This window comes from Vulpes vulpes, chromosome 2, assembly GCF_048418805.1.
Source record: "Vulpes vulpes isolate BD-2025 chromosome 2, VulVul3, whole genome shotgun sequence".
In the NCBI taxonomy this organism is placed as follows: Eukaryota; Metazoa; Chordata; class Mammalia; order Carnivora; family Canidae; genus Vulpes; species Vulpes vulpes.
In genome coordinates, this window is record NC_132781.1 from 1,553,498 (window position 1) to 1,579,408 (window position 25,911).

The 25,911-nt window shown below is 67.9% G+C and overlaps 1 protein-coding gene across 5 annotated transcripts in view; it reads right to left on the reverse strand.

The window, feature by feature from the left end:
* Positions 1-1,189: 1,189 nt before the first annotated feature.
* The window catches only part of BAIAP2 (BAR/IMD domain containing adaptor protein 2), a 59,025-nt gene continuing 34,303 nt past the window's right edge, over positions 1,190-25,911 (reverse strand). Inside the window, exons 4-15 of one of the 5 annotated variants that reach the window (XM_072746354.1) lie at positions 23,027-23,088; positions 22,565-22,636; positions 22,165-22,302; positions 13,323-13,475; positions 11,135-11,359; positions 10,779-10,980; positions 10,095-10,296; positions 9,079-9,147; positions 8,412-8,574; positions 7,049-7,083; positions 5,019-5,066; positions 1,190-1,561 (exon numbers count right to left, since the gene is read on the reverse strand). In XM_072746354.1, the coding sequence (XP_072602455.1) occupies positions 5,039-5,066; positions 7,049-7,083; positions 8,412-8,574; positions 9,079-9,147; positions 10,095-10,296; positions 10,779-10,980; positions 11,135-11,359; positions 13,323-13,475; positions 22,165-22,302; positions 22,565-22,636; positions 23,027-23,088 (1,349 nt within the window). In that variant the 3' untranslated portion in view covers positions 1,190-1,561; positions 5,019-5,038. Of the gene's footprint in view, positions 1,562-5,018; positions 5,067-6,150; positions 6,609-7,048; positions 7,084-8,411; positions 8,575-9,078; positions 9,148-10,094; positions 10,297-10,778; positions 10,981-11,134; positions 11,360-13,322; positions 13,476-13,590; positions 13,819-22,164; positions 22,303-22,564; positions 22,637-23,026; positions 23,089-25,911 lie in introns of those variants that run through there. The other 4 variants (XM_072746362.1, XM_072746351.1, XM_072746371.1 and 1 more) reach the window with 4 other exon arrangements.

Below are 25,911 nucleotides of genomic sequence, written 5' to 3' on the forward strand. Positions count from 1 at the left end.
ACACCTGTTCTAGAGGTGCCTGCGGCTGGCCCCGCACCCAGCTCCCTGCGGGCACTGCCCCACCGGCCCTGCTGCGCCGGGAAGCGGGGGCTGCACCTCCACCGTGTCAGGGGCTCCCGCCTGCAGGAGCCGCAGGGAGGGGCGCAGGGAGGGGTGGAGCTGGGAGGGGCGTGGGGGGCAGGGCAGCACAGGGAATATTTTTGTAACTGCTGTTGTCTGAGCGAATGGATACGGGATGATTTTAAGTTATTGTTGCCAAAGAGATGTAAAGTTTATTGTTGCTTTGGGGGTGTGGGTGGGGGACTTGTTTTGGGTTTGTGTTTTTTGTTTTTTATTAGTTTGAGGCTTAGGATGCTGGTGCAATGATTTTCTTGTTCCTTTTACGTTTGTTTTTTAAAAGAAATCAAGCTAAGAAAAAAAGAAGGCTTCATGCTATGCGTGTGTTTTCTTTTGGGGTTTGCATCTAAAGCTCTGGGCAGGAGGGGGCCTGGGTGGTGCTGAGGAGGGCCATGGCAGGGTGGGGGGATGCGAGAGGGCGGCCCCCGCGTTCCCGGGTGGAGGTCTGCGCGGAGCAGGGGGGAGACCGGGCTGCAGCCGCCTCTTCCTGTCCTGCGAGGAGGGGGACCCACACACCTCCCCGATGGGCCTTCCCCTTGCCTCGCCAAAGTGCAGCAGCAGGGGCAGGACGACTTGGGGCTTCCGTGCATCTCTACCCCAAACATCTGCCCTGAGAGCCCGCCTGGCCCGTCCCCAGCTCCTGCGAGGCCAGAGGCAGAGGTGGCCCCACCTGCCCTACCTGCGGCCCCTTCTGCTTCTCTTCCTGGGCCGCAGACAGGCTGTCGCTTCAGGGCTGCAGAACCCAGCGTCAGGAGCCTGGCCCCAGTGGCCGCCGCTGCCACCGCTGGTCACCATGGGTGTATTTCAGCCACAGATAGCATGCAGGCAGCTGGGGGGGGGGGGGACTCCCCCAACAGTGACACCCACCATTCACTCCAGGGACATGGAGGAGAGCCAGGGGCCCCACAGCCAGTTCTGGAGGGGAGTCGGGCCTGGGTGGGGTGGGGCAGAGAGCCCCCCAGAGCTGCCAGCAGGGGTGGGGAGGCCCAGCAGAGCCCCATCGGGGGGCATCTCCCCCCTCCTCCACCAGCCTCCCGCCCCCTCAGGCCCACAGATGACAAGCAGGCACAGGTAGGGCAGCCTGTTTATTGACCAGACACTGGGGAGCCACGGTCGGGGCAGGGGCCGTGCTCCCCTTCCAGCTACAGGCCGACGTCCTTCCCTGCCCCGGGGGCCGTGGCCCGGGGACACCTCCGAAGCAACGGCCAGGGTCCAGCCCAGGCCAGGCTGCAGCGGGGCAGAGCCGGGCAGGTGAAGGCTTGCAGGGAGGGGAAGGTTCTTTCTCTGAGCGGGGAGCACGCAGACTGTTACAAAAGAGGGTCTGCGTGCGGGTGGGGAGCAGGGGCCCAGCGGGCAGCGGTGGGGGCCTGGCCGTCAGCTGAGGAGGGGTGCAGACCTGTCATTGGTCACGGTCGGCTTCAGCTGGACGCTGGCAAAGGGGTTCCTGAGAGAGGAGAGGAGAGGAGAGTGGTTTTAGTGTCGGGAGGGGCACCGTCGGGCACCGAGCCACCTGGGCTGCCCAGGCCCCAGGGTCCCCAGTGGGAGCCCGGAGCAGGGAGACTGTGGAGCCTGCTGGGGACAGCCAGGGACGGGCTCTGTGCACAGGGCCAGCTGACTGCCTGCGCCCCACGGCCAGGAGCCACTTCTTTCTCCAAAACCTGAGGCAGTCCTGCGGGGGCCTGCATCCAGGTTTGGGGAGCCACCGCCCCACGAGGCCAAGAGGACCCTCCACCTGCCCGTTTTTAGACACACCACGGACACACACAGCTCAGCAGCTCACACAAACCCGGCCCATGCATCCCGGGGTCCCGGAAGGTGGCTGGGGGCAGACACGGGGCCTCGGCCGCCCCACGCCAACAGGACACACACGGGGTGCACGCACACCGGCGGCCGTGGGACAGCAGGGCTGGACCAGGGCTCAGCCACCTGTCAGTCCAGGGAGCTGCGCCCTCCCCTGCGTGCCTGAGGCCACAACTGACGGACAGACGGACTCGCCAGACAAGAGGTTGAGATGGGACAAGATGAGCACAGCAGAGGCCGGCACGCAGCCTGGTCCTCGCAGAAGCCTCCCCTCGGAGTCCCCGAGGGGCTCGGGGGACCCTGCCTGGGCAGGGACAGCAGAGGACAGCGGGCTGGGCGTCGTCAGGCGGCCCCAGGGGTGACAGCACAGATGGTACGTGGGACACGGAGGGCTCGGCACGGACAGGACTGCACCCCCGGCGAAGCACTTGGCTCTCAGGCCATTACCTGGGGCAGGGGTCGCCTCTGGCACAGCTGGGCTGGCGTCCATGGCAGCTGGGGGGGCACGTGGGCTGGGGGCGCCTCCCTGTGTTTTCTAAGACACTGAGACAACTCGGACGGAATTTTTAAAGGATAAACTAGGGAGAGCGGCCGACTTATTGGCGCACGGCTTCCATGTCTGCGCGGGGACAGAAGGATCCTGCTTGGCCCCGTGGCCCGTGAGCGTCTTCTGATGTGGAGCGCGACGAGCCCGGCGTTCAAGGCCCTTCCTGCCCTGCGGGCTCCCCCAGGCGCGCCAGTCTCTCCTGGCCGACGTGTGCAGACCGGCCGCAGCTCAGATGCTCGGCAGGTAGCGGCCACCTCCGGCTCCCAAGGCCAGGTGTGCTGTGACAGTGACGTCTGCCCCAGGCCCTGCCACCGTGACTCGACTCTGGCTCCAGAAGGCGGCTCCGGGCCCTTGGCTGTCCCCAGCCTGGTCAAGGCAAGGGGTGTCTGGGGGCCGCACTAGGGCAGCTTTGTTCAGGTGGAGGTGGGGGGTCGAGCAGCTCCCGTGCGGGGCCAAGCGGCTGTGGGCGGCACACCCGACTCCTGCCCTGGTCCCGGGGCCGGGGACCCAGCCGCAGCAGCTGGGGCCGGAGGGGGGTGGCAGGGCCAGAGAGGCCCCCCCCCACAGAGGGTGCCTGGCCTCCGACCCCCCCTTTCTCATCTTCCCCAAAACAGCGCAGGGCACCGCGCCATCGACACCGCAGGTCCCGGGGGCCTCCTGCCTTCGGGGAAGATGGGGCTCAGCAGCTGCCCCTGGGTGGGCACCCGGGTGAGCCCGGCAGGTCAACCCCCTGCTGACGCAACAGGACAAAATCCCAACCCAGGGCACCCCCGCACAGTCCCCGGCCCCGCGGACATCCGTCACTGCCGGGGGAGCCGACGCGTGACCACAAACCACCAAGATACAAGGAGGCTCCAATCGCGCCGGCAAAGGGCGGCAGGGACCATCTGGATGGCAGGGTCTGCCCTAAGCAGGCCCCTCCTGTCCCCACGGGAGCACCCCGCTGGGCCCCCAACGGGGTGGTCTACACTCGGCAGGGCAGGCCCAGGGCCGCCGGCGCCACCAGCTCCCTGCCCAGCCGGGCCCCTCCCCAGGGGCCGATCCAGCACCGGTTAGCAGTCACGCTTCGGGGCGTCGCGGGGCACGGGGGTCCCGCCTGCAGACCCTACAGCTGAGGGGGGCCGAGCGCCACGGCCCAGCACCTCTCCACTTCAACCTCTCGCCGCGCACTCCGGGCGTTGCCTGTTCTGAGTCCGCTACGTGAGGGTGAGCGAGAAACGTGATTGGAGAAGAGCCGCGTCGTTTCGGGGTGCGGTTCCCAGCCTTCTGTGGTTCTGGAGCAGAGGGAGCCCAGATTTCCACTTCATCCTCAACTTTCTCCTCTGGGGCCTGACTGGTCCCTGTGCCTCCGGGACGCTGGCCCTCCCGGGATGGAGTCCACTGTGTCCCACCCCTCAGGGCCACACCCAGGGGACACCTTGGCAGAGCAGGCAGGGGTGCCTCAGACTCCCCGGGGGCCCTGACACCCACCCCGGGTGAGTCCTGGGCCAGGCCCAGTCTGTGGGGGATGCCCCGGCTCCCGCGGGGGGCTGCAGCCCTGTGCCTGGGGGGCGGGCTGGGGCAGAGGCTGGGCTCCCTCCAGAGCCCCAGGGCCGACGGGCAGCGGGGGTGGCAGGCGTAGGCCTCCTAAGGCCTCTTGGAAGAAGGAATCTAGAGGCAGGGAAGGCCTGATTTCCATCCGCCCCATCCCCAAACGTCAAGAGCATTTGTCTCCAGAATTCTCCAGAAGTTCCTCACGCTGCAGCTCAGATGTGGTGAGAGAAGAGAGTCCAGGACTGTTGAAGCGGTCACTGCCCGTGGGGAGGAGCACATCACGGCGGTGCTCCGTGGGGTAGAGGATGCGGGTGCCAGCTTCGTGGGCAGGCTTCTTGGCGACGGGGTGGGGCGGGCACAGACGGGCCCTGGCCCGGAGCACCGGGCTTCCCCTTGCTTGTCGTCGGGGCTTGTTTCCCCGGGGCCCAGCGGGAGGGGCCGGCACGGCCGGGCTGTGGGCAGCCAGTGAGGGCACCTGCACGCCGTGGCCGGAGGCCTGGTCTGCAAAGCCTGGTGCGGCCTCTACGCAGCCACGACAGGGCGCAGCCGCCGCCGTATCCACCTGCCTCGGCGGGCCTGAGGCACCCGGGTGGGCTCGAGCCTCGGGGCCGTCCCCGAGACCCACCCTGGTGTCCCCAGCCCCCGAGGGGCCGCAGTACTCACCAGCCAGGGAGCCGGCCAGGCCGGGCGCGGGCCCGAGCCCACAGGGGCCGGTCCGAGTGGACACCGAGCCAGGGGAGCCCAAAGCTGGCCTCACAGCCCATCACCAGGCCTCGCCCCGACTGCGGCCGAAGCACCCCGCAGAGACAGGAGAGGAACCCGGGCAGAGGGCCGGGGCCGGAGCACGCGCGGGGGTGCGGGAGGTGCCGGGGCGCAGGGGGAGCAGCCAGTCAGGCCCGCAAGCTTCCAGACGGAGGGCGGAAATCCCAGAGCCCGAGGAGCAATCCAAGGAGAAGCGAAAGCCCAGGCCGGAGCGGGGCAGCCCGGCAGCCCGAGCAGCGCGGAGCCCGGGGCGACTTACTAAGTCTAGTGAGGGGCGGCTCAGAATCTGGCCACTTCCACTTCGGCGCTGCAAGGAAACACAGGGCTCCGTTGGTGGCGGGCGCGGGGGCACGGCCGGGCAGCCCAGCCCCCAGGCACAGGACGCAGGCCGGTCCGCTGAGGCGCCCGGGCCCCGCGGTGGGCCTGGAAGGACGCGCCACACTCAGCTCAGTGCAAGAAATAAAACTTTTATTCAAACGACTGCAGTACAGGGCACAATTCAGATTAAAAAAAAAAAAAAGAAAGGAAACGAAAGTATTTTGAGCACTTTACATCTTCATACAAGTGTCGCAGTTTTGTGTCTACATTCATCCACTGAGCATGGAATCCCCTGGATTTGAGATCTTTTAGCAAAATGAGCACACACCACGGAAGGCTCTGTACATGGGTCCACGTTCTGGCTTTGTTTTTTCCTCAAATATAAAACGGGTCCGTCTGTGTCTTGAGCGGCTTCTCTCGCGGAGGGTTTTCTTAGATCACGTCAGAAAAAGCTCAGAAAAAGCGTCCACAGCTTCACGGGGCTCCCGGGGCCGCGGCCCGGCTCCCTCCCCAGACTCAGGGTGTGAAGAGGCAAAACCAGTAGCCACGGAGTCCGGCGTGTCTGCTTCTGAAGGCGCCGAGACACACGGACAGACGAGCGCGCTGGCGCAGGCCGGGCGGTGGGCCTGCTGCCCCCTCCCCAGGGCCGCCCGGGCTGTGCGCCTCTTTCCAGGACGCTCGGGGCGGCGGGGGGGGGGGGGGGGGTCTCTGCAGCTCTTTGGAAAGTCCGAGCGGCAGCGCTGGCCCCCCCGCCCCGCAGAGGGCCCACGCCCTGGGGCCGCCCACTCCGTGCTGCACGCCAGCGTCCGTGGGAAGCAGCGCTCAGGGGCCCGGCTGCGGGGCGGGGGCCGTGGCCTCCCTCACAGGAGCGGCCAGCTTCCTCAGGAGGCCCCCCGCTTGGCAAGACCCCTGGAGGGTGCGGCCCTCGGAGGGGCACCTGCGGGCCACGAGCCTCCCGACACAGATGCCAGCGTCCGCTGGGGGAGTCAGATGCAGGAGTAACAGTACGCACACCGGAGTCCATGCAGATCTGGTTTTGTTTTTCAGGAAAGAAAAGTCCTTTTCCTGTTTTGTTTTGTTTTTTTCAGTTTTCTTTTTTCTTTTCTTTTTTCTTTATTCTTTTTTTTTTTTTTTTAAGATTTTTCTTTTTCTTCAAACATTAGGCCTGGCTCGCGGTGAGCCTTCGACAAGGGACAGCGCGTCATGAACACGGCGGCCGCGGAGCAGAGGCAAGGACGCCCGCCCCCGCTGCCCCGCCAGCAGCTCCCGCCTGGCGGACACGCGGGGTGGGGGGCGTGTAAACACGGGGAGCAGAGATGGGGCAGCACCATGGACCCTGGGGGATCTCAGAGTCTGGGGTCACCAACCAAAAGGCAGGACAGGGCAAGTGAGGAAGAAAAAGAACCCGAGAACAAACCAACGAGCGCAGAGGAGGGAACTGATGGAGGCCAGACAGGTGGGGGGGCTCTTCCGAGCAGCGGCTGCCCGTGGTCAGCGTCCTCACACTGTGGACACCAGCGTGCCGCTGCCGCTGTGGAACAAAGCACAGGACGCTGCCGGGCCGCACGCCTCTCCTGCAGCAGCTCCGCCAGCAGCTCGGGGGCTGGTTCTGGGGACGGGAGCCCAGGACCAGGCGCCCCCCTGCTGCACCAGGAGAGAAGGGCAGGTGCGAGAGCAGCAGGACGAGGGGCTTCCTGGAAGGCGGGGCCCCTGGGGCCACGCTGGGCTCCCGCGGGGAGGACCCGCTCCCACCCGCCCGGCTCTCCGGACCCCCGGCAGTATCTGGGGCTTGGGCTGCTGCCTGAGACGCCCGCCACGCAGACACGTGTAGAGAACAGGCACCCGCCCGCCTGCCCGGACCCGGAGCGCGGCCTCCAGTCTCTGGCAGGCCCCACAGAGCAGGCCGTGGAGCGTCTGTGAGCGGGGCCGGCCCTGTCCACCCACCGCCCCCGACGCATGTGAACCCCTTACCTGCTCACAGCCCGTGCTCCGTAGTCATCTAGACCCTGGAGAGGAAAAGCACCATGGGTCAGGCTGGGGGTCGCGGGGGGAGGTGGGGTCTGCAGGACAGGGGGCGGCCAGGCAGCTGTGCCCTACTGCAGTCGAGGGCACGGGGGACCCCTCCACACGCCCAGCAGGGACAGCCCAGCTCCACACCCAGCCAGCGGCAGACTGTGCATCGAGCGAGCTCACGCTCACGGGCACACACCCGACGGGTCCTCTGGTGACCTCTCCACACACATCTCCCGGGTGAGCACCAAGGCAGCTGAGCTCAGGCTTGCATGGCACGTCTCGGGGCATGCAGGGGGGCCTCCCGAGGACACCAGCCTGGGCCAGTCCCTGGATGGGACACACCCCTGCACCCCAAGACACCAGCGGCAGCTTCCTGGCCTTGGGGGAGGTGCTGCCACCCCAGGAGGGAGAGCCCTGGCTGTGGGGCTGAGGGATGGGCTGTGGGTGCCACCTGGGGACACCCTCCTTGGTCACCTCAGCGCTAAAGCCAAAGCTGGACGCTGGACTCGGGAGTGGTGTGTGGTGGCCAGACCCACGCAGCTCAGCTGGCTGTGTCCTGGGCCCAGGCGGGGCTGGATGGCACTGGGGCGTCGCCTGGGGCCCGTGCTTCTCCCAGGCTGGATGAGCACCCCCTCCTGCTGCTGCCTGAGCACCAGCCCTAACCTCACCTTCTCTGGAAGCTTCCAGCCCAAGCCTCAGCTCCACCCCCAAGCCAAGTCCTTCTCACTGCGCTCGTGCTCCTCCCGGGAAGGGGCAGGCCGCTCAGATGGTGCTGCGCGGGGGCCCTCCCTGGACCTCACCCACCTCGGCCGCCGCTCTCCGCAGCCCTGGGAAGGCCTGATCTGTGGGCGTCACCGCTGCCCACATCTTAGAGAAACAACTTCTCACCCCTTGCAGGGGCTGGGAGCTCACCTTGGAGTCAAGGACTGGAACCCCCGCTCCTGACACCCCACGAGAGACCAACGTTCCAAAACCTTGGGCTCCTACAGCCCTAGGAACCTGCCCATCCACGCACACAGCCTGGCCTCACGTGGACTTCAGAACCTCCATCGTGTGCTCGAGGGCTCCACTGGGACCCAGGCCTTGACCTCCTGCCTCTGGCCACTTGGTCCTGGGTAACCTGGGCATGCGCACCAGGCCCTGGCTCCCAAGGCCCCAAGACACAGCAACAAAACAGTTCTGGCCGCCTCCCAGGCCTCCGGTGCAAGTGCTCGTGTCCACGCTCGGGCCTGGGAGCCCCATGGTCGGGGGGGGAGGGTTTTCTGAGGCCACTGGTGCCCCCACCAGAGGGGAGGCTGGGCAGAGGGGCTGCAGAGCTCACCTGGGAGAAGGCAGGCACAGCCACGCTGTAGGGCCTCTGCTTGAAGGTACCGGCCGTCTGGGCAGGGAACGCACGGGATGACGTGCCGTAGTCGGGGGGCGGGAGGGCCAGGTCCTCCTTGTCCAGGAGGTTCCCCGTGCTGCTGCTCTTTCCCTGCTGCAGGCTGTGGAGGTGGGAGTGCTCAGGGGCTGGCTCCACCCCTGCCCGGGACCCCGTGGGGCCCCCACCTTCCCCTTGGACCCTTGGAGAAGGCCTGGCGATGGGCTGCCCTGGAGGCCCGGGAGCAGCCTCACTGAGCCGTGAAACGGGGCCTGAAGGTGTGGCAGAGGGACTCCCACAGCCGCGCCCCCAGCCCTCCTGGCGCCGCTCAGCCCCTCGGGAGGCAACAGTGGGTGTGTGGTCCCCGGCTGGGGTGAAGCAAGGGAAGCCCCCACCCCACGGAGCACCCATGACCCCCCAGGCTCCCTGACTCCCGCCTCACAAAGTGCACTGCAGCCGAAACCCGGGGCCTCCGACGCACAGCATGCTGGGCCGAGAAGGCACCAGAGCCCAGCCGAGCCGTCTGGGCTGAGAGCAGGGGCGGCTCACAGAGCCGCACGCCCACGGTGCCCTGTTCCCGAGCAGCCTCTGCAGAGCCGAGGGCCGGCGCCCTGGTCAGCACGCTCACCTCATGTGCAATCTGTCGCCACCGTCGCCGTCCAGAACCCGGGTGTAGGAGAAGGGAAACCAGCCCCGCCTGCAAGAGAAGACAGGTGAGAGCGCGTCGGGGCCCAGGAGCCCCAGTTCCCCCGCCCGCTGCAACCGTCTGGAGGGAAGGCGATTCCACATTCCAGGGAGACCCCAGACCCCAGCCTGCGCCCTGGGCACACACCCGGCCCTGAGCCCCCGCCCCGGACGGGAGGCTGCGGATCCCCGGCAGGAGGGCAGGGCTCCTGCGTCTGCAGCAGCCAGGGCTGGTTTCCGGCCACACGGCCCCAGCATCAGAGCAGCTGTCTGGAAGGCGGCAGGTGCGCCCAGGAGCGAGGTGGCCTAGTGACCGCCCTGCCAGGATGGGGGCCGCTGGGGCTGGGGCAGCGCTCCGACCAGCCCCTCCCTGGCCAAGGTGGGGGCGTCTCCCATCTCGTCAGCGGCCACAACCGGAGGACAGTAGCGGGGGCACGGCCCCGCGGTCGAGTGAGAGCGAGAGGCTGGCAGGGCCTCTGTGTCACACGTGTTCAAGGAAACCGTGAAGACGCGGCTCCGGAGACATGACAGTGTGACCTCTGGAACCCCAGCACTCGGGCTGGTCAGAGGAGCCTCGGGGCAGCAGGAAGCCTTGGGGTGGACGGTGGGCCTCGGCCAACTGGGAAGCCACAGCCCTGACAGTGGGGGGGGTGCCCGACGGGCTGTGTGCACATGCGGGGCTCTGGGCCAAGTGGGTGACGCAAGCAGGGAGGGCGACGGGCTGCTGAGTGACCGTGAGGCCGGGGCTTGGACAGAAACCGTCACGTCTGTGCCGCAGGGACCGACTGAAAATGCTCGGCGGGAAACAGTCGGGGAAGGACCCCGAGCCGCCAGGACGTCTGAGGGCCTCGGGGCCGGGGGCCGCTGTCCCGAGCACAGCAGAGCGCAGGGCAGGCTGCCCGCCCCGACGCCCCGACGCCCCGACGGCCGGCTGGGAGGGTGCGGCCGGTGGACGCTTACATTTTGGTCTTCTCGCTCTCGCCGTAGTGCCAGCCGTCCCGGGCCTCAGGCACCAGCAGGGTGATGAGGTCTCCCTCCTTGAAGCTCAGCAGGGTGCTGTTGTCCCCGGCCGCGTGGGAGAAGATGGCTTTCACTCGCATGCGGCCGTTGCGCTCCAGGCCAGCCGCCATGGAGCTGGAGCGCGGCAGGGTCTTGTTCTCGGCTGCAGGAGGACAGGCAGGAGTGAGGGGCTGTGCCCGTCCTCCTGTCAGCTCGGCTGCCCCGGGGGCGGGGGCGGGGGCGGGGCTGGCGGGGGCCGTGCCTTTGGACGTCAGAGTCAGAGGCAGATGGGGCTGCAGACCTGCCGCAGCAGGTGCGGGGAGCTCCGGGCCTGGGTCTCGGCTCCCCCACCTGCTCATCATTGACCCTTAAGCTGGGGGACGCGTGGTGCCGCCCACGGGAGCTGGGGGGGACTGTTCCACCCTCCCCTGCAGCCCCGCGGTGTCCCCCCTGCAGCCCGCCACTCGCCAGAGGCCTAATGGGAGGCGGGGGGAGCCAGGCGACGCCTGAGGATCCAGGACAGAAATCTCAAAGGGGGTCAAGGCGCCACCCAAGAGCACGCACACACTCGGGGCCGGGGGCCTCCCTGACCTCCCCTGGGTGTGACACGACCACCCGGGGCTGGGGGCACGTCCAAGCCCTTACTGGCCGCGTAGCTGTTCTTCGGAGCCACGCTCTTGCGCACGGGGAGCGTGTTGGAGTAGGAGTCGCTCAGCTTGCTCTGTGACTGTGGAGGAGACGAGGTCTTGGGCTGGGCGGCCTTGCGGTCGGCCCAGGGGCTGTAGTCTTCGCCATCTGGGCCCGAGACGCCATTCATGACGGGCGTGCTCTCCTGGGCAGACAGCCGCTGTGGGGAAGAGGCGGGGGGTGGGGGGGGCGGCGGCGCGGGAGGGCCTGGTCAGGCGAGGCTGGCGTGGAGACCCCTCAGCCCAGCCACCCTGGTGCAGGGTGGGGGGGCATCTTTCCACACCCAGAAAGCTTGCCGGAAGCCGCAGACTCACCCCCACAAACGGGGCCAGCTCGGGGGGCACCGGCAGGGGCTTGGCCCCCGGGATGGGGTCTGAGATGACCAGGCTGGACTTGGAGGCCGACAGGGCGCTGGGGAGGACGGAGCCGTTGCTGCTGGCCATCTGCTGCATCAGCTGCACCGCGCGGTCTGGGATCTTGTTGGGGTCGGCGCAGGCCTGCTGCCATAGCGGCAGCTTCTGTGCCAGCAGCTCCTTGCCCTGCAGCAGAGGAAGCAGGGAAGGCAGGGGCAGGGTCAGGGCTGGCCGGGGAGGGGGCCGTACCTGTCAAGCCTGATGGCTGCTCTTCACCAGGTGGGGACACACAGCCAGAGTGGCCACCTGTGAGCCCTGCCCGCCGGCCCCCAGGAGGGCTGGGCTGTAGCAGTGAGCCAGGCAGTCATGAGGCCACCAGGACTCAGACGACACCAAGGTCCAAGCTGGGCAGGGGCCACCAAAGAAGGAAAAGGGGACGACGGCCCAGTAGCCATGCAGCTGACGCACCGTGGGCGACCTCGAGGCCCTGGGGATCCTGGCCACAGGCAGGCCAAGCTGCAGGGGGTGGAGGACGGTGGGACCCACCAGGCGGTACCTGGTAGATGCAGGATGCTAACTGTCCCTGCCCCCAACCCAGGAGCCCAGAGCCCAGCTGTCCCTCCGCGTGCACTGGGCCTGCGGACAGCTCGGCCGGCCTAACAGGATGAGGAAGCCAGGGGTCTGGTGGGGAGGCACCAGCCTGAGGTTCCCTGTAGCCCACCCGGGTCTGGTGCCTCCTGCGTGAGCCTGTCCAGGGCCTGGGGGGCTGTGCCCTTCCCTCTCCCGTCTGGCTGAAGTGGCACATGAGCTTCGTCCCACTGCGGAGCTGGAGCTCCCCTGGGTGACGTGCTCCCCAGCTCAGGGCCTCCCCAAGGGCGGTCTGGCCCTCGTGGCCTCTCCCCACTTCTGACCTGGGTCTGGGCAGGGAGGGGGCGTCTGTGTGGGAAAGCAGGGAGAGGCGAGGAGGAGGCCCTCTGAGTGGTTCAGACCAGGGCCCAGCAAGCCATGGCCTGAGGGCTGCCCCCGTTCTGTAACGCACCCCGTCTGTCCCTAGTCGGGCTGCTTCTGCGCTACAGCAAAACCCAGTGTTACCTGCACCGAGGCTGAGATAACTGGTTGACAAGTCTGGGTGGTGGTGACAAGAGGCCTACAGGGACGCGGCACCCAAAGGAGGCAAGCCCAGGTCTGGGTGTGACCCTCGAAAGGGCTCCCCGGTGGGGGCGGCGGCCCAGCCCAGGGCTCCTACCTGGTGACGAAGCCCGTCCGTCCGTGGGGCTGGGACGCACCTGCCAGGGAGACACCTGGGGGCCCTCGGGCCTCTCTCACCCAGCTCGGGAGGGCTGCGTCCAGCCCCTGGGGGTGGGGGGGAGCACCAGGGCCTTGGCGACAACCCTGCCTCCGTGCGCCTGCAGCACTGGGGAGCCCTGACCTGCCGCGGGGCCTGGTGCCACCAGAGGGCGCGGGTGCCCACAGCGAGCCGGCGTGTGTGGGCGGGGCCGCCTCTGCAGCTCCCAGCACCCAGCTGCAGGCACCGCACAGAGCTCCTGGCAAGGCTGGCACGGTGCCCCAGGGAGCCCTCCCAGCCCCCCAGGGGATGCACGTCCTTGCACTGTCCTCACCCTGCACCTGTGGCCAGGCCCTCGGGAAGGCCAGGAGGCAGAGCCTCTGCGCAGGGAGGGAGGCTCCCCTTCCCAGCCCAGGCTGGGGGAGCAGAGGGCGAGTCTCAGGTCAAGCACACGTGCGTGAATGTGCATTCACCCTGCCGATCCGCAGGCCCCTTCGTGGAGAAAGGACGGGAATGTGGCTGCCTAGGCAGGCCCTCTGAGCTCCTGGAAGGTTCCGGAGTGCTCCCTCCCTGGCTCCCGACTACAGACTATGCACAGAGGCCTGTTCCTGCAGGGGAGCCAGCCCCAGGAGCGACATCACCCCTACAAGGGGTTTCCCTGGCACCCAAGCCGTCCCCAAGGAACCAGTCTCCAGCCACTGTCCTCAAAACAACAGCCGGCAGCTTCTAACCAAAGCCTCAAAGGCCCCCGCGGCGTCTGGCTGGTGACTCTGCTATTCACACGCCGTCCCCCGGGACGACCCCAAACGCTTGGTATTACTTTGATCCCGCTCCACGGGGAGCGGCCCGCGCGAGCACCCCCACCTTGGAGTGGTAGGCGGCCGAGTTCTTGGCCACGGCGCACTGCTTCTCCACCAGGAAGCAGAACCTCCTCCTCTCCTCGGTCAGGGCCGTCTTGTAGCCGTCCGACACGTAGTTCTCCAGCTCGCCCTGCTTGTTGCTGATGGCGTCGATGTACTGGGGGCGGGAGAGAGCGGGCGACACGCGTGAGCGGACCGGACTCGGGGGCCACGCCCAGCTCTGGGCGCCCCAGGCCCCCCGCCCCCGCAGCCATGCCCACGCCCGCGCGGACCCTGCTGGCAGATTGCCGGTGAGGCCCTGGAGGCATCGTGGCGCCTCCCGCGGTGCCGATCCAAGCGTCTGAAGCCGCCCTGACGGGCCGGGAAAGCTCACCCGGCACGACGTGTGTGAGAATGACTAATTCACACCCAAATCCTGCGGGGGCGGCCAGAGAACACAGGAGACACTGCTTGAGGCCGGGGCACGCTGGAACAGTCGGATTTGCAGGCTGGAAACTTTGGGTAACAAAGCACCCTCAAGACGTAGGCAGCCGTCGTGGGGGGTGGGGGCACCCAGACGCACCGCTCGGGGGCCGCCGCGCCCTGCCCGTGTGTGTGCGTGTGATAGGGCCCGCGGGGTCCCGGCGCCTCTCCCCTGCACCCTCCGCCCCGGGTTGCTGCTCTGTGCGGCCCTGGGCTCTCCCGTGCCCCGGGCAGGCCCTGCCTAGAGGGCGCCTCCCCCACGGCTCTGACTCAGCCTGGGGGGCGGTGCTGAGCCCAGGTGGGCGCCGGGAGGAGGTGCACAGAACGGGATGTTCCTGCCGCCTCCCTTCCCTTCCCGGCAGCGCTCTGCCGGAGGGGCGAGCACCCGCCTGTGGGTGTGGCTTGTCCCCCGCGGCCACCGTGCAAGCTGGGTGCAGGCTGGGTGCAGGCTGGGTGCAGGCTGGGCCAGCGGGAAGCAGCCATACTACCCCACTCCCTGTGAAGCCTGCCCCCAAGACCCGGGCCCCCCACCCCTGGGGACCACACGCCTCCCCATGCAGAGCTCCACTGCCCCCTTGGGGAGGGCGGTTACCAGGACACCCCATCAGACACCCCATCGCCCGCCCACCGTCCGCAGCCCCAAGCAACAGGCCCTCCCCCCGTGCCTGAGGGGACACAGGACGGCTCTTGGGGACCAAACCCCCCTTCCCCTGTGGCCACACACACCCCTTCCCTCCTCTCCCCACCCCACCCCCCCATTCCCTGAGCTGCCTGAGGACTTTTCTCCTGGTTATGAAACATGCGCCTACCAGCACCTCCCCTGCACCGTGGCTCTTCCCCAGGCGGGGGAGCAGGCCTGGTGCTTGGCGGTGCCCCGGGAGATGCTGGGGGGGGGGGTGCTGCTGGGCACGGCTGCACTTCACGGGGGCCTTCCCAGGGGAGGACGGGACAGCCCGGATGGACGCACACCCCCAGGGCCCCGTCCTCAGCGCTGGCACAATGCTCCGCGGCTGCTGCGCCCTCCCCATCCGGGCCGTCAGGGACACCACCGTCACCCTACAGGCCTCAACCACCCACAGTAAGGGCACCTTTGACACCACTCACTGGCTCAGCCCAGTGCCCACGAGCCCCTTCAGGGGGCGGCCTCAGGATGAGGGTTTAACCCCCAGGGAGGCCCCCAACCCACCCTCTCCTGGTGCCACCACCTCCCGCTGTCCCAGGGGCTGCTCTAGCGTCCCCACCAACTGGCAGGGGACTGGGGGAGGGCCAGGCTAACCATGATGGGCTGCCCGCCTCGTGCAGGGAGGCCCAGGGAAGACCGCCCAGACCAATGGCCTCCACGCTAGCTGTCACCTACGGGGAGGAGAGGGGCCACTGTGAAAGGTCAGCACGGGACGGCGTGGAAACCGGGACGCGGGGCCCCCTGGGTCTGCCCGCCCAAGCACCAAGCACGGCTCCTTCCAACCCCAGCCCTCGAGCCGCCCCGTGGTCCCACCTGCACACGGTTTCTGGGTTTTTAGGCTGTGGCACGTCTTCGCCAGTGGTGTGCCCCGCTCCCAGGAGTGGAGAGGAACGGTGCCGGGCCGTGCGGTGTGGGGCGCTGGCCTCATTTTGGGGCCTAGCAGCCTCCACGCCGGGGAGAGAGGGGAGTTTTATTTTTAAGATTTCCATTTACTTAAACAAGCTCAGAGAACGGCTGAGAGCAGCGTGGGTCTCAGGGGACGGGATGGAGGTGGAGCGCATGGCCCTGGGAGAAGCGGGGGGGCCGCGACCTGGGGACCGTGCCTCCCGGGGAGCGGGGAGCGGGCAGCGGCCCCAGCTGGAGCTACGGCTTCCTCTGTCGAGGAATGACAGCCGCCCTCCCGGCCTCCTCTTCCTGGATGCAGCTCCTTGAGGACCGAGACCACGGCTTCGCTGGGCGCATCCAGGAAATCTGGGTCAAGAGGGGAACTTCGCCGTCGAGGGGGACGGGCGGTGCAGCACGGCCACCCACGGGGCCCGGGCCACGCCGGCTTGCTCCGGGCAAGGACACCCACGGCCCTGAGCGCGGGCGAGCCTTCACGCACCCTGCAAGAGCGCAGGGGACAGGACACGGCCTGGCCCTACACCTCCGATGACTGAGCTGCTGGAAACGGTCCGAGCCGTCCCCGCCGTGGGCAGGCGGGCAGGTGGGCGCCGTGGCCGGCTCGTCGCTCCCGGTCGCTCCCGCCCTCCGCCGCGTTCCTGCTCGGCCGCGGTGCCATGGCGACGGTGCTATAGAAACACCCAGCTGAGAGCGTTTAAGACCGCAGAACGCTCCCGCTTAGTCACCCTGGGCTCAACAGCCCTGTAATCCGAGAAGACAAAAGTGATCAGAACATATGTCTCCTCTCAGAGCGAGCAGTGACTCACAGGGGGGAGGGGCGCTCGAGAACAATCCTCGGCCCACGTGGCCGCGGCGCCCCACGTTCCTCAGGGCCCTGACGCTGCCCCTTCGGGTCTGCGGCTCGGCTCATGGATGAGAGCATCGTTCCGGGCCCCGGGCTGTCACCGCGGGAACCGACCCCCAGGAGGCAGCTGAGGAACTCAGCTGGCTGCAGGGATCAGGAAGGGGCAGCAAAAATCTGACCCCCACGCTCCGTCTGCACTCTGGGTACCTGCCGGCCGCACCAGCGGCTGCCCTGGGCCTCGCTGGCCAGGCCTGTGTCCCCTCCCTGGGGGGCCGGGCCGGTTCTCGGAACAGGAAGGCCGCGGGCGTCAGCGGCTGAAGCCCCCACCAGCCTCAGTCCCCTAGGGGGTGGGCGTGGCGGGGCCGTGGGCGCAGGGCAGTGCGGGGGAGCCTGAGGGTTTCATTCCAACACGAGGGGCCGAGCAAGACTCCCGTCGCCCTCAGGCCCGTGAGGGGAGGGCCAGCCGTCCAGCTCCCTGAACCCGGGGGCTCCTGTTTGCAGGGGTGTAGAGCTGCGTCAGCGTGGCAGGAAGGTCTGCAGACCCCACGTGCGGACGCCCTGCCCAGCACCCTTGCAGCCCAGAGGCCGGGGAAGAGCGTGGGGCCCCTTACGTCCACACCCGTGGGCCAGATGCCCTGACAGATGCCCGTCAGGCCCGCAGCGCAGCCCGTCCCCCAACCCCAGGGCCTCGGCCTGCACTCACGGCCCCTCGCCACCCAGGGGTGCGGTGCGCTCGGCCCCTCGGGCCTGGAGGAAGCCAGAGGCTGGGTTTAGCACCGCTTGCCAGGCGACCCCTGCTGAGCTGCGAGGCCCTGGGGGTCTCTGTTCCTCCGTGGGGGGGAAGGGGCGGGCCCGCCTCGCCCACGCTGGCACGCCGACACCGCAGCCCTCGCCTCCCGCGGCCACGGAGCTCCTGCCACTCCACGTCCACGCCCAATTTCACAGACTTAATAGGAAAAGAACACGACGTATCTCGCTAGTATTCTTCAGGGTGATGACGTGTCAAAGCCACGTTCTAAACACGTTCAGACAGGGGCTGTCACTTAAAAACGTTATTAGGACAAATGTCATTAAAACCCTCACCTGCTTCCTACGTTTTTAAGGTGGCCAGGCCTGGCCGTGAGAGGGCAGGGGCCACGTGCCCGACACGGCTCCCGAGGGCTCTGGCTCTGATGCCCAAGACGTCCCAGACCACTCCCAGGCGGCTGAGTCGGCGCCGAGGCCACAACCCGCTGCGCGGCTCCATCTGGGCAAGTGGGGGCCGGTGGGCACGGCGCGGTGTGCGGGGCGACATGGCCCCCGCAGCCCAAAGGTTCAAAGGAACAGAGGGCGTCCCCCAGCGCCCTGTCCTGGGACCCCGGCACCCGATGCCACCTCTGGACACACAGGCCCTGACAGGGCGCAGAGGCCGCTGCTTTCTCAGGCTCGGCCGGTGCACCTCTGGCGGGACGGCGTCCACACCGCGGCCGGGAGACTTGCCCACAGACCGCCTCTGGCGTGGAAGAGCTTTTTAAGTGAGACCGGGAGGTGCACAGGGGGCTTGAACCACGAGCACGGCGTCAAACTCCACACGTTGACGGGACCAGCCTCTGCCATGATCTTTTTTGAAGACCTAAATTATGGTTATTTTGTTTTTGTTTCGTTAATTACACACCCCTTTAAATAGAACAAGTCTCCCCCCTCGCAGACTGGGATCTGGATGTGTGCGCCTCCTGGAACGCGCGAACCCAGGGAGGGGGGCGGCCGCCACGAGGAGGCCTGCGCCCCCCGCTTCTGACGAGGCCGTGCTCAGGGTCTCCCTGGACCTCCTCCTCCAACACAACCAGCGTGGGGCTGCGGAACCTCTCCCCCCACGGCCGCGTGGCCCCGGGGACGGGAGGGGACGGGAAGGGACGGGGCCTGGCTGAGCGCTCCCCGCAGCTCCGAGTGCTCAGCAGCCGGACCCTGCCTGGTTCAGGGGCTCCAGGGGCTCGGCCACCCGAGAGCCCCAGGCGGCCGTGGCTCACCGTGCTCAGGGCAGCAGGCCTGGCCCACCCTCGGGGGACCTCGGGGAGGGTCCACCCCGTCTCTTTTCCTTCCCAGGCGCTCACCTCTGCCTTTGGGGCCCTGACAACCCCTCTCTCGGTGTATGGAGCCTGTACACAGGAAGACACCCCGCTTCCCTGGACCCCGACCCACCACACACCCAACGTGCGTTCTTGGGTTTTCTATCCGTCAAGACACCCCTTGGAGGATGGGGTCCCCTGCCTCTGCCCGTCTCGTTCTAGTCAGAGCTGGGCCAGGCTGGGCCAGAGGGGGCAAACACATGCAAGGCTGCTGCCTGGCCTGCAGGATTGGCCACTTCCACACCAGCCGCTCACGAGCCCTGCGACCACCGGCCGCCCGGCGGGACTGGCTGCCCGTCACAATCACCCAGAAGCTCTGAGGACCCTGACACAGTGCCACTGCTCACACCTGTGCGTTGGGGAGGGGGACGCGGGCTCCGCGGAGACGCCGAGGGCCAAGGGGACAGAGTCACGCAGCATGTCCTCCACGGCCCAAGCACCCTACGGCCCCGTCCACAAGGACGGGTGCTCCATGGGTGCCAGGAGGTCTGGGGAGTGGCCTTGGCCGTCAGGACGGCCCCTGGTGCCTTCCCTACTTCTAGATGCCACTCTCGTCCTACTTAGTGCCCCAAATGCCTCTAAGCACCTGTTCCCTGACCTACAACTAAAATCAGTTCTCTTGATGGAAATCCCAAAACACAGCCTCAATTACCAGTGGTTCTTGCAAATGGCCGGCTCTGACCCAGTCCCGTTCACAGGGAACCCCTACTGACGGCCCGACACCCAGTCGGATCAACGTCCCTTCTGCCGCATGGGCAGTGGGGTGCTCTGGCTCGGCCTGGCCGCGGACCGCACAGCACAGGCCCTGGGGGAGGACAAGCAGGTGGGGGTGCGTCTGGGGGGCACGGAGCTGCCCGAGGAGACCCCAGGGCTGGCCCTGCCCCGTGGGCAGCCCTTCCTCTCCCCAGCAAACGTTCTACACACGTGACATGGGAGGGGGAAGGACGCCAGCAGCCGAGCCTCCTGAAGGACCACCCCCTCTCCCTGGCACCGAGCAAACCCGCACCTGAAAGCCCATGCTGGAACCCCCGGCCACAGTGTCCAGGCCCACGCCAGCCCGTGGCACAGGCTCAGGCCATCTGGTTTACCACCTGCTCTGGCAGGGGAGCGCCCCGAGGGCAGGGGCTTCGGTGAACCTGCCTGAGCCCCGGGATGCAGGGCCTGCCCCCCCCGGGCTGCATGAGGCTCGGGGCCCAGGAGCACAGGAGTCTGCAAGGGAGCACGGAAGGCCGTTAGCTGTGTCTGAAGCCCACCCCACGCCCCTTCCCCGGGGTCACGACTCTCCTCCTCCTCAGCTCACGGATGCAGCCCCAGGAGCCCACACAAGTCAGGATCCTGCCCCCCCGGGACTCGGGAACACCACGTGGGCACATCTGCCTCTCCCAGCTCCTCCGCAGGGTTGGGGACAGTCGCTACAGCGCTCTGCAAACCACCCGACCCCATACGGTCCCAGCCAGGCCTCTTGAAGTTCTATGTGCTGGTTCGACGATCCCTTTGCGTCTGCCCTCAAGGAAGGAAACTGAAATAATGGGACACGTCCAGGCTGTCACGGTGCGGCACCTCGTGCTGAGCACCACGCGACCTACCCCTCCCGGGAAGGGGCTCAGTGACCTGGGAAAAGTCATGATAAAACCCTTGGATGATCACAGATCCAACAGAGGGAAGATGGGTTTGGAGAAGCAGGAGACCCACAGGTGGGGCCTGAGCAGGTGCTCGAAAGAGGGAGGGGGATGCCACTCTGTGGGCGTTGGCATGTGGGGGTAGGACCCACCCCGTAAAGGGGCGGGCAGGCTGGGCGAGAGCCTGGAACTTGCCACCACCACACCCCCTGCAAGGGTCAGGGTCAGGAGGAGAGTCCAGATCTGCCCACCAGGCCTCACAGCATGGCCTGCATGGGGCAGGGCCTGCATGGGGCAGGGCCAACCTGGGTTGTCCGCCAGCCACGCGTGGGGTGACCAGGCGCTGCTGCACAGCAGGTGCCAGGGAGGAGGAGGGGCAGGGGCCGGGCCCTGCTGGGGGCGGGTAGGCTGTGCTGATGGCCAGGGCTTGGGGGGTGACCCTCAGTCATGGAGACCGGGGTGGATGTGGCCAGCTCGCCAAGCTGGGGCTCTGCCGGGAGACCCCGTGCAGCGAGAACAGAGCCCCCAACTTTCCAGCAGTACCAGACGAGGGCGTGCGGAGAGGGTGCATGCAGGCCCTGACGTGTCCCCTTCCAGCCCCGCTCTGCAGGCCCGAGGGTCCAGGGTGGCGCAGGGCGCACTGAGGGCCGTGGGTGGCTGGGGGCTACATGCAGCAGAGTCTCTGGACTCCGCAGACACGGGGTGAAGAGCTGTCAGGGCCTCCACCAGCCCCACCCACCCCCGGTGTCCCGGCCATGACCCCCACCCTCCAGCTGCAAATGCTGGTGACAGCTTCCCGGGGGCTGGTCACAGCAACTCAGCTGGTCCAGGCCCAGGCCCTGTTCAGGACAGAGCTCCCACATTCGTGGCCGTGAAAGGAGAACGTTCTGACACAGGCCACAGTGTGGACCAGGCTGGGGCGCACAGTGCTGAGGCGGGAGGCCGCATGCGGAAGGCCACAGGGTGGTGACCCGTTCACACCGGACACCCGGACGGGGCCGGTTCACACGCGGACAGCAGATCACCGGCTGTCTCAGGGGAAGGGGTGCCTGCGGGCAGGCGGGGGCCTCCTTTCTGGGGTGCTGGAAATCCTCTGGGCAGAGCGTGGGGACGGCGGCACAGCTGCAGGGGTGGGCACGCTCCAGGCCCCCACCCACCCTACGGCACGTGAAGCACATCTCCAAGCTGATACCAGGGAAAGGAAAAACTGCCTCGAGGGGGGTGCGCAGGCTCTGACCCCTGGACGAGCCGGCCTCCGTGTCCCCACCACCACACCCCCTGGGCCCCTCAGCGGGAGCTCAGGGCAATCACACCAGCGCTGAGGGGGCTCCTGGCCTCCAGCCGGGGGGGCACGGGGGACGGGGACTGTTCACCTTCGAAGCTTGGGTGAGCAAAATGGCAAAACACCACGGGGGTGACGAAACCGAGACGTCCAGCGAGGCGTGGGCTTCTCACCGCTCAGCCTCACAACCGCTCCTAGACGGGACTCTCTCTGCAGATGACTCTGTGGGACGGCCTCGGGGACAGGTCCTCAGGGCTGACGAGCTGGGGCAGTCCCGGGAGAGGACCGTGGCAAGAGCGCGGCGCCAGGACGTGCGTCTGACTCGGGAGCTGCCCACCGCTGCCCCAGGCGACAAGCCCCTCCCGCTCCCCTCGCCAGGCTGTGCTCGTTAGTTCTCACCTGCTGTTGCCAGGCCCGTGCACCCCACCAGGCGGGCCCTGCACAGAGGGGGGCAGCGGGGGGCCTGTCACCTGCACCCGCTCAGGGAGGGCGTGGGGCGCGTGCTCCTCGGGCACCACCCCACCTCTGGGTCCCGGCACGCGGCTGAGGGACGTGGGCCCACGAGCAGGCGTGCGTGGTGCACCTTGGCTTGTTATCGCCGCCCCCCGAAGGGGGGCCTCGTGCCCACACCCGACCCGGGGTGCTTCCCTTGAAGCAGCTGGGAGAGGCTTTCTTGAGGTTTCCTTTGGAAACAACGGGCGTCCTCCTTGTCTGAAGTCCGTGCAACCTTGGGGGGTGGGTGTCCTGGGCCTGACCTGTGTCAACCTGCACCCAGGGGTTCACCCCGGTATCTGGGGTTCCGGTAGCTCCGGTGTCTGGGGCTGTGCCCACCATGGGCCACGCTGTCCTAAATCCCTGCCCTGCTCTGCGCCCCGTGCTGGCCGGGCCACCTGCCTCACACAGCAGGGCTAACGGCCCCGTCCCCGCGGCGCCGGCCGGCCGGTCCCACCTGCAGCTCCTTGTCCGAGTACTTCTGCGGGTTCTTGCTCCCCTGGCTCTTCTTGCGGAGTTTCTTCAGCTCGGCCTGGCACTTGTCCAGCGCGTCACCCTTGCTCCTTTGCTCCGTCTGGTATTTCTTCAACGCGGCCTGAGGTGCAAAGATGCGAAGATGCCACATGAAGCAGAGACCGATGAGCCGACGGCCCTTCCCGCTCCCTGCCCCGCGGCGGGCAGCTGGGCCCCGAGGGCGTGGGCAGCACCAGCTGCCGGTAGGAGGGACCGGGCACACGAGGCACCCAAAGGCTGGTGCCCCCAGGGCTGCACTTGTTGTGGACGGGAACCTGCAGGACCGCGAGCTCCCAGCAGACGCGGGCCCCCGCCGGGTGTGTGTGTGGGGGGGCACTACTTACACTCAGGTACCTGGAGTCCAGCTCCACCTTCTGCTCCAGCTGTGTGAGCAGCTCATTGTGGAACGACTTGAGCTGGATGTGGAGGAAAGACGCCGGGTGGTGAGCGGCCAGGGCAGGAGGGAGGGAGCCGCCCCCCGGACGCCGGCCACCCCGAGGAGCCTGCGGGGAACGTCCCACCGTCCCGGCCTTTGTGACCTTGGGGGCTCCACTCCAGGCAGAGAACAGCAAGAGCCCCCACGAGCCCCCTGCTCTGCGCCGAGTCCTTCTGTACGTCCCTGGCCCCCCGGAGAGTCAGCTCCCCTGTATGTGACTCCTATGAGGCCTGGGATACGCCCCCACCCTGCGGCGGCCACATGCCTGTGCAACGTGCCCCAGGACACACGGCCAGGGCACAGAGCCGGCTCTTCCCCTCCCTCGGACCGGCCGCCCCCGCCTCCGTCCCTTCCTCCCCGGGGCCCTCACCATCTCTTCCAGCTGATTCTGAATCTGCCGGTGGACTTCCGCCATCTGAAAGAGAACGTCTCCTGCAAAAGCACAAGGATGGGGAAGAGAGAAAGGAAAGAAAAGGTAAGTTCTCCGCACTACGGCCCCTCCACCCTCCTGTGGCCGAGGAGCGGGGCGCTGGCGGTCGGGCGCAGGGGCCTGGGCTGCGGGTGACCAGCAGGCAGAGGTGCGGGGGGGGGGGGGGAACCAGGCAACGGGAGAGTCTCGAGTGACGGGGGATGCCCAACCTCAGACACTGATCACTGGAGACTTTGGGGGGCGTGGGTCAGAGTCCTCAAGCATCTGCACCAGAGCGGCGGTGCCCGACAGAGGCAACAGGCTGCACATCTCCAGCCCACGAGCGAGCCGTGAGCACACGCACGTCTGACCCCGCGTGGCCGCCAACCACCCACCCACTCCGGGGCCAGGCGACACCAGGGCCAACAGACCTGCGCCCACCCTCCCGCCAGTAACGGGGCCAAGAGGAAATCTAGCCGCGGGCCCCAGAGGGAGGCCTGCGGAGGCGCCCGGGGCACGCAGGGCCTCTGGGGACAGCGGGCGCACACAGCACAGCTCTCCAAGCATCTTTTCTGGAGCAGCGACATTTCGGGGACGCTGATGGTTCGAGCCCGTCATCACAGGAGACAGGCAGGAGGGAGAAGGTGGCAGCACAGGGAGGAGGCTGTCCCCCAGAGGCTGCTTGCAGTCCGGGTGTCGGCGACATGGGCTCACGTCACCTGCACGCAGGGCGCGTTCCTAGGGGCTGACCTGACATGAGGCCGCACCCCCTGAACTCTCTGCAGCAGCGAGCGTGCTGCCAACCACCCCCCACTTCCCGGGAGGAGGAGAAGAGACAGAGGAGCCAGGGAGAGGCCGTGGAGGGTGGGGGGCTCAGCCTCGTTCTCCCTTCTCTGCCAGCTGCGACCCTGAAGTGTGCTCAGGACCAGCAGGCTGCAGCCCAGGGCATGACCGTGGCCAACAGGCCCAGTACCCGGCCCCGAGCCAATGCCCCCAGGACAGAGGCCTAGGCCCAGGCCGCTCACCCCGAGACCCTCTGGCGGCCCCGCAGCACTGGCACGAAGGACGCCCTCCTTGTGGCCCAGGGACGAGCTGACCGGGCGCCGGGCTGCGCTCGTCGGGACGGCTCCTATTTGCTTGGTGCCGTTTGCAGAGCCAGTGCCGTGAGTGTGCTGTGGACACGATGGATCGGGGGGCAGGGGCACTCTGCCCTCAAACCCCGTCCCTAACGTGCCGCTGGCACCAGCAGCCCTCCCAGCTCACGCCTGGGCCCCGTGACCCAGAGATCCTTCCTGGGGCAACCACGAGGGGTGCCCTGGCCCCCAGAAGGCGCCCTGGCGGGGGGTGGGAGGGTGGGTGCTGCCTGCCAGCCAGACGAGGGGCACCAGGCCCACTCTGCCTCCCAGAAGCACCCTGGGCTCTAGGGCGGCCCGCCACTCGCGGCCACTGGCTGTTCCACGAGCTGCTGACGCCCACGGGGCCTGCTGAGCCCCCGCTGAGTCCAGGAGCTGCCCGACCTGAGGCCCGCAGGCTCCACCCCGCCCTGCGGGGCCCTGGGCTCTGCCTTCGGAGCTGAGTCACCCCCTGAACCCATTTTGCCTCAGAGAAACCACAGATGTCTGCTGAGGGCGACAGCACCCGCCCGGCAGCTGGGACCCTGCTGTCCCGCCACGGCCTCCTCCCCGCCCAGGCCCCTCACGCCTGCCCCGGGGCCAGCCTGCGCGCGGGCCTGGGACGGAGGGGAGGCACCGGGCCTGAGTGTGTACGGGTGAGCGCGCGTGTGAGCACGAGCCTCCATCGGGCAGGGCTGGGCCCTGTGCACACGGGAAGCCCGGCGCTGGGCTGCGAACACGCGGCCCCCGGACCAGAGCTGCACCCGCTGGGTCTGTCTGCAGGCCCGACGTGCGGAGGGCGACCGAGGAAGGGACACGGGCAGGGCTGGACCCCAGGAGCTCCCGGTGCACAAACCCCCTAACCGTGCGGTCACCCGGCGGTACTGCCACAGACGGCAGCACGGCGAGCACCTGCGGGGCCCTGGGTTCCTGGACTTAGTCCTGCTCCAGTCCAAGCCCTGGCCTGGCCTTGTGGCACCACAGGGCGTGGCAGGGCAAGGGGGGCTGTGGCTTCCTGTGGTCAGGTCGGGGTCAGGTCAGCGCCCTGACCACATGTGGCCCACGGTCAACCACACGCGGGGCGGGGGGGCTGACCAGCCCCACAGGGCGCCGAGCCTGCCCTGGCCCTGACCCTACTCCCACCAACCCTGACTCAAGGCCCAGAATGACACGGGACGGAGGATGACAAGGAGGGGCCTGGGCCCAGTCCTGGCCGAAGGGAAGCCCGTGGGACAAGAGGCGCGAGGGGGCGCTGGCCAGGGCGGTCCGGCCCGTCGCAGACACTCGGGCGCATCAGCACCTGCAGGGGGACCCGGGTACCGGCCTCGGCCCTCGGCACCGCCACCTGCGGTGTGCAGGGGATGCGTCCCGCGTACCTGGAGCGGAGCACACAGCCAACCCCGACCCACGGGTCCCACCTCTGGTTGCTCAGAATCTGTCTAAGCCCCAAGAGGCGCAGCTCCAGGGTGATTCTGCTTCTCTGTGCTTCTGGCGTTCTGGAACTTTCTCAAAACACCCACTACTCTGAGATGAGGAACACATTGTGGTCTCGTTTGTGACGGGTCTTCCTGTGTCAACGGCCGGGACCCACCCTCAGTCTCCCTGCCCGCGGGCACCTGGGAATCGGTTAGACCGAGGCCGAGGGGTGCGGGCCCACATGGCACAAGGTCTGGCCGGTGCGGGGAAGGGCCGGACTGGACCAGAGGGCCTGCCCCCATGCGCCCACCCCCTGCC